The sequence below is a fragment of the Seriola dumerili genome, unplaced genomic scaffold (genome assembly GCF_002260705.1).
Source record: "Seriola dumerili isolate Sdu_G_001 unplaced genomic scaffold, Sdu_1.0 BDQW01002174.1, whole genome shotgun sequence".
In the NCBI taxonomy this organism is placed as follows: Eukaryota; Metazoa; Chordata; class Actinopteri; order Carangiformes; family Carangidae; genus Seriola; species Seriola dumerili.
The window spans coordinates 37,881-45,222 of NW_019176429.1; the positions used below are offsets into that span (position 1 = coordinate 37,881).

Below are 7,342 nucleotides of genomic sequence, written 5' to 3' on the forward strand. Positions count from 1 at the left end.
CCTAACTTCAGCAATGAAGACAGAAACATCTGCACACACCACATGAGAGGGAGCTGAAACTGCTGTGATAAATTGGTACAGTGCTGTCACAGAACCTTTGATTGCAAGTGATGATTGCACATTTTCTGTTTCCTTTGATGTGATGTATAAAACTTGTGTTTCAGAAGTGTTTATTTTGTGTTCAGCACTTTGGACTCAGAGCTTAAGGAATGTGGATTTAAAGTTCCTTATAATCTAAAGTTCTCTGTCTATGTGTTGTTTGATTATAAAGCAGGTCTAGGTTCTATATTAATACTGTGAAAGTATCAAAGCCTCAGTCCACAGAGAAATGCACACAGCCTGTATTCAGAAACTGAGTCTAAAAACCAGCCGTCAGGACTTTTGGAACTTTGTGATGTCACTGCTCTCAGCCATGCCCCAAGCATGAGAGCCATCTCACCTGGACCCACCATCCAACCTTGTAGAATTTGGTTTCTCTGAGTGTTTACCTGAAATCTGCTATATTTTTTATTGGATCACTCAGAAAACAGTCAGCCAATCAGAAGAGAGGCTCAGAACTTTCTCTCCTCTGATTGGCTCACTGACCTGTTCTTAGAGCTCCAGAGAGAAGCCTGAGAGGGGAGATGTAAAACTACACTGAGATGGTTTTTGGTTCTTGAAACCATAAATATATCTTCTTATGGATCAGCACTTCAAAATAAAACACTGGAGAAGAGGAAAATATGGAGCTTTAAAGGCTCAGATCACCCAAATCTACAAAAAACATACTTTCATACTTTCCTCTGGTGTCTCTCCATGCCAAATGCAGATACTTTTAGTGTTCATCCAGGATGTAAATCATGTCTCTGGAATTTCTGTTTGCAGCCAATAATATGCTGATGCATGGATTTTCCTCTGCTATCCACCACCATCGTCCAATCAGGGAGTGTGTTTTAGAAGGAAGCACTTAAACTGTTCTGGTTTCTCAACACACTTTATTCTGTGTTTTCATTTTAGTTGTCACCTGTCTGTAGTGGACAATTTTCATTAAGCTGTCTCAGTGGATAAGGGGCAGAATCAGCATGTATGAACTTACTTAGGACACAGCTGTTTCAGAGTTTGTTCTAAGAAAACTGTTGTATCCGTGTAAGTGAAGCATGTTTTACTCTTTGCCAAACACAAAGTTTAGTGTTGAAGTCATGAGTGAGTCAACCTCTGGGGTGTTGCCTGATCAGTCTCTGGCCCTGGACCTGTATCCTGGCTTCCTCTGGGCTCTGATAAGAGGAGAAAGAACATTATTTAAACTCAAGGTTTAAGAGGGGAGCTGAAAAAGACCTGGCTCCACATAAGACCTTAAACCCCCTGACAGGGTCAGCTCTGTGCCTGGAGGGGTGCGATACAGGCTGAAGGCAAACACTGACCAAAACCATACCAACCAAAGTCCTTCAGCTGACAAGAAGACATGTCAGTGACACAGGTCAAAGGTCAGATGTCAGCTGAACTCTGTTTGGAGTTTTAAAGGTTTAAAGGTCTGGCTGCAGACAAACACACATTTACACACATGATAGACAAAATAAACAATTCAGTAGTGCCAATAGTATCAAACATGTTAAATGTTTTAAAATGTTCAAAAGCAGTGAAAGATTTCAAATTCTTAATTTCTTATTAGTCATTCCATCTGTAGGAGCTCAGTCTGAACATGTGGTGCAGCTGTGACCTGTCACCTGACATCAGAGGTAGTGAGGCTGTTTTTATACATTTGCATTTATGGTAGATGGACTGAACTTATACAGAGCTTTTCTAGTCTTATCAACCATTGAAGGTGCTTTACACAACAAGCCACATTCACCCATTCACACACACGTTCATACAGCGCTTTCTTCTACACATGCAGTGCTTTTCTACCACAAACACACACTCACACACTGATGTAACATCTGGGGAAATTTGGGGTTCAGTATCTTGTCCAAAGACACTTCAACATGTGGACTAGAGGAGACAGGAATCAAACCACCGACCTTCACACGGCCCGCTCTACTTCCTGAGCACCTTTCTACCTTCATAGAAAAGCACATAACAGTTTGCTTATCATTCATCCACTCCCACACACTCTTACACACCAATGGCCAACCATCAGGAGCAATGTGAGGTTCAGTGTCACCAACTCTACAATAGCTGTAATTAAACCTCTTCCTAAAATGCTCTTGATCCAGGTGTGTTAGCCAACTATAGACCTCCAGCCTTCCCCTCCTCTAGGTCTTTGAGAAAACAGCTGTCAATCAGTTGTGTGACTTAGAACAGAACAATTGTTTATTAGAGGATTTTCAGTCTGGATTGAGATGCATCATAGCACGGAGACAAACGACCTGCTAACTGCAGTTGATGAAGGACTTGTCTCTGTGCTTGTTTCCCTCAGAAACACTCTGCCTTCCCTCTGAAAACATCAGCATGCTTTTGATCTCTATGATCCTGTACGTGTCAGCATGCATGGAGTCCGCTGGTCACCACTGAAGGACAGCCCCGGAGCCTTCAGCCCCGCTCATCAGCAGCAGACTCTGCATGTAGCGGTGTGGAACACGTGCAGCATTAAGTAGCAAGACTCAGCAGCTCGGCCTCAGGGACACTGTCAGGGTCAAGCAGCTGTTTGGCCTCCAGGCTGCTGATAAGTTTGTCCCTTCGCTCCTTATCATGAGTCTGAGCTGATGATGCATCCACTGAGAGACTTTTAGAAATAAAATCTTGTAGAAATACTCTTGTCATTGTAAGGCTGTATTGGAGTCTGAGTGTGCCATTGGAGCAATTAGTCTTCATATAAATTTATAATCCAGTGATATATGCAACATTTCAAAATAAGAGCTCCTGCTGCTCTGTAGAAAGGGCCTTGTTTCACACTTTGGTTCTTACTGTGACATTTACTCAGAAAACTGAAACTGTAAATGTTGGTAAATGTTAGCAGCAATCTCTTTAATGCATCATTTAAATGAAAATTAAACTAGACTTACAAAAGTAGGTATATTTGAGTCAAAGCAGCTGGTGCAACTCTGAACCAAACCAGAAGCACGCTGACCTGAGGAGACCCAGGAAGCTGAGGCCACCCAACAGTTCTGAAGCAGGTGGTTAGACAGGTTTGCAGTCTGGATGGTGACGCTCGCTGCCAGGATCTGCTCCATCCTTGAACCACAGGATCTGTGGACTCTGTCTGTGCAATGTACTATTTGTACTGTTTGTCCCTCACTGTCAGTACGTCCTCACTGCTGCTGACCAGGAGCCAACGTCTGGCTGCAACAATCTGCGGCCAGTTGCACAAAACACCTTAAGTTTTCTATCAAAGTATACCACTCAAGTTTTAGTTTATCCTTAGCTGAGGGAGTTACTTTAGGGTTATACAGAATCTCTTAAAAGGTTTCCTTAGTTAAGGAAAAAAGTTAAGGCATTTGTAGCTATGAAAAAGAAGTTTTTACTTGGAAACTGTTGAACTGACTTTAAGTTATTCCTTAGGTATAAGTCTAATAAGAAGAAAACCTTAAATACTAAAGTGAATGTTTTAAGTAAACGTTAAGGAGAGGACTTAAGGGTGTTTTGTGCAACTGTTTTTTTATTTTAAGGAAACCTTAAATCAGAGTTTAAGGAACATCTTAACTTAAGGCAACCGGCCTCTGGCTCTCATCGGATTCACTCTCAATCACATTCATTCATTCCTCCCACATCCTTGTGTGTTTATATTTTAGATGTGAAAGGTCATGAGTATGGTTATCATTTCATATCAACTACTTGTACCATCAAAGCTTTAAATGCAGCCGGGAGACAGCCAGACAGAGTCTCGATGAAGGTCTCTGACTCATTTCTTACAGGTGTGTATTTGATTCTGTGCCATTTCACCGCTCATGCAGTGAGACGCTGTTTGTGGCATTACGAGAAGCAAAGATGACACAGATGAATATTAAATAAATTCATTTAATACAACTGATCAAAACATTTTACATAACATAAAGAACAAATGCTCCATGGCTGCTGCTTTGCAGAGCAATCCAGGCACACAGGCTCTGTGTTTGTCCAGTCCCAGCTGTACCAGCCAGCCACGTGTTATAAAGCAGAAATATGGTATTAAAGCCTCTGGAAGCTTCAGTGCTGCTCAGGCAGCGTTGCTCAACACAGGATCCTCCGGAGGTTTGGCGGCGGGTCACCATCACTTCAGCAGGTGCCTCAGCTGGTCCTGCAGGTTTTTAGAATGCTCCACACTGGAGGACAGAAACAAGCATACACAGGAGAGGCAGTGCACGTCATTAGTGTGTGTGTTATGGCTCACAGAGGAGACAGTAATGTCAGCTCTTTCCACTAAAGCAGGGAAGTGTTTAGACTTACTTCTTCTGAATGGCCTCCTGCCTTAGTGACAGACAGACAGACAGACAGACAGACAGACAGACAGACAGACAGACAGACAGACAGACAGACAATCGAGTAAATATTCAGTTTGAACAAAAGCCAATGAGTTTCACATATGTGTAGTGATAATCAGCTGACTGATACTCACTGGTACTGTAAATGCGTGGTGATTATGGACATTTTTCTCAGACTCTGGAAGACAGAAGATAATGATGTTGAATTTCTAGTGGATTAGACAAACAAGAGACGGATCAATTTACCTCTACTTCACTGAACTGTCACAAGCGCTCAGTGAGCAGAGACTGAGTAGTATAATTTCACCTTTGTGGAACTGTTCAGGTTTGGTTCACAAATAGGAAGGTCAGCGGTTCGATTCCCGGCTCCGCCAGTCTGCTTTTGGAAGTGTCCTTGAGCAAGATACTGACACAAACTGCCCCCAGTGTATCAGCAGTGTGTGACTGTGTGTATGGTACGAAAGTGCTATATGTGTAGGAAAGAGCGTGGTGTGGGTAATTGGGTGAATAGTGCACGAGTGGTCAATAAGACTAGAAAAGACCATTTGCCTTAGAGACCTGGTGATTTAACTTTGGACTTTCTGTAGCGTGTGGTACTGTTGTCTTCCTCCTCTGTACTGAATAGTGACTCCAGTATTCTACTGTACAGCTTCACTGATGCACATTTCCATACTCACATCCTCAGAGTGCAGGATGGCGTCCTCCTGGATGACCATGTTTCTTGCTGCTTGACCAAGAAGCTGAAAGAGACATTAGTAACAATGTGGGTGCAATTAATGATTTTTTACATTATCAATCTGACTGAATGATTTTCTTGTTTGGTTTTATCAACTAGTTCCAAACTCAAAGCTCTTCACATGAAGATCCTCTCAGTGAGAGGCTGGCCCAGGAAATCTCGCGATTTTTGCTTGAAAAGCCTCAAACAAATAAAAGAATAACAGTTGAAACCGAGAGCTAAGAAGCACTTGTGTTAGGCAGATGCCACTCCATCTTCAGCACTGGTTTTCGGTTTGCATTACACCAACGCTAACGTTCATCTTCACTTTAATAACGTAACTAACTGTTTAATCATTTAGCTACATTAACAGTCCAGTAACAGAATCCTGTTAGCCTGTATTCGCTTAATCAAGTCAACGAAAATAAACCATGAAGCTCCACTTTCAAAATTAAATCGCCACGGGAGTCCGTGCAAAGTGTGTTATCGATGCTTTTATTTTGAATACAGCTGCTCTGGTGGTGTTTGTTCTCTCCGTGTATCTATCGTCGTGAGGAAGCTGTCATGATAAAAACCGCTCGTGTCGCTTTACCTCCTGACTGCGGGATCCTTTCAGAACCTGGCGGGTCAGTGCGATCACATCCCCGCTACAGGAGCCCACCTTGTCGGATAATAAACCTTTGACAGACTGGCCGAACCGCGGCTGGGGCTCAGCTGACGCCATTTTCTGTTTTGGTTTAGCGACGGTGCGCGGGCAGGGTCAAAAATAAACAGCAACGAGTCCGATAAACTCGCACTAAAATATTTCGTTTCACTGCAAAACAATTCATAATTCTGTAAAACTAAAAACAACGAATCTACTTTCGGTTGTATGTCATTATCACAGGCATATAATATGTAAACAGGCAACTGTAAATTGGCAGAGTTAGTTTAAAGTTCCTTGTCCATAGATTTGTTTGATTCATCTCACTGATGACAGTGTTATAAATCATCTGTTTTACTTACGACTAGACAACTGTCAAAGAATGAACTATGTCTATGTAAACTATGCACAGTATTTTTGCAAATAATGTGATGCTCTAGAGAACAAAAGAACGACACACAACAGAACAATAATGATAGTTAAAGGTCCCATATTTAGACTTCTCTGGTGGTTTACCGCCATACCATCTCAATATAGTTCTGCATTTACTATTTTGGGTTTCTCTCCGGAACTTAGCTGAGCTGATAAAAATGTAGCAGATTTCAAGTAAAACCATTACACTTAGAGAAACCAAATCCTGCAAGGCTGGACGCTGGGTCCAGGTAGGCTGTGCAGGGGCATGGCTGAGGGCAGTGACTGTTTCAGTGTGACATCACAAAGTTCCAGAAGTCCCGACGGCTGGTTTTAAGGCTCAGTTTGTGAACACAGGCTGTGTGCATTTCTCTGTGGACTGAGGCTTTGATACTTTCACAGTATTAATATAGAACCTAGACCTGCTTTATAATCAAACAACACATGGACAGAGAGTTGTTGTAGACTATATAATGGAACGCTTAAACTGAAAGACTTACAGCACAACGCACCATAATACCACAGTGTAGCAAATACTCTACTCACAAGTTAAAATACCTGAATTCAACAGTTCACTTGATGCTGCACTTTAAGTAAAAGTAGTAATACTGTAAAATATTATATGAATACAGCAAAACGCCCATTGTCATGTTGTCTGCTATTACTCTTGTGTGCAGCCTGTTGGGTAGCTGAAGAAGTTATATCAGTGTATCATATTTTCTGAAGTGATTATGTGCTTTTCTATGAATTTTTCATAGAAAGCATTAACCACTGCTGCCAGTTAAATGTAGCTGGAGTAGAAAATGTTATGTTCCAGAAAACTGAATACCTCCAGTAAACGTACGAGTAGCTCAAACTATGTACTACAACAACAAGCAGAATGTAATTAGTTACTCATCCACATGTTATGTGGGATATGTTTGTTGTGTTCTTGTTTTCGCAAGGATTCAATAAATCATGTGTGTCGTCTTATCTTGTTTAAATTAGCACCGCCTTACATTATCAGAGTCAAGGAATGTGGGCATTGAAGGAGCAGCATAAAAGCATTTCTTGCAGCAGCTCAGGACCGTCCTGCAGCTCTCTCTGTGTGATGTTTGGCCTGCCATGCTGAACCACACCGCTTCTGTCTGGGCCCTCTGCTGCAGATTGGCTTGGCTTCTGTGTCTGTGTACATTTTTGGTCGTGACTCTGGCTTGT

The 7,342-nt window shown here is 42.0% G+C and overlaps 1 protein-coding gene across 2 annotated transcripts; it reads right to left on the reverse strand.

Annotated features, from left to right (window-relative positions):
• Positions 1–3,929: 3,929 nt before the first annotated feature.
• Positions 3,930–5,828, reverse strand: LOC111239232 (BLOC-1-related complex subunit 7). 2 transcript variants are annotated; one of them, XM_022769062.1, is made up of 5 exons: positions 5,684–5,828; positions 5,054–5,116; positions 4,511–4,554; positions 4,342–4,362; positions 3,932–4,217 (listed from the first exon to the last, which is right to left on the reverse strand). In XM_022769062.1, the coding sequence occupies exons 1-5, from the start codon at positions 5,813–5,815 to the stop codon at positions 4,166–4,168; spliced, it is 312 nt and encodes a 103-aa protein (XP_022624783.1). In that variant the 5' UTR covers positions 5,816–5,828; the 3' UTR covers positions 3,932–4,165. The 2 variants fall into 2 exon arrangements, with proteins under 2 accessions (XP_022624784.1, XP_022624783.1); XM_022769063.1 differs by lacking the exon at positions 4,342–4,362 and having other exon boundaries at positions 3,930–4,217.
• Between the last annotated feature and the right edge of the window lie 1,514 nt (positions 5,829–7,342).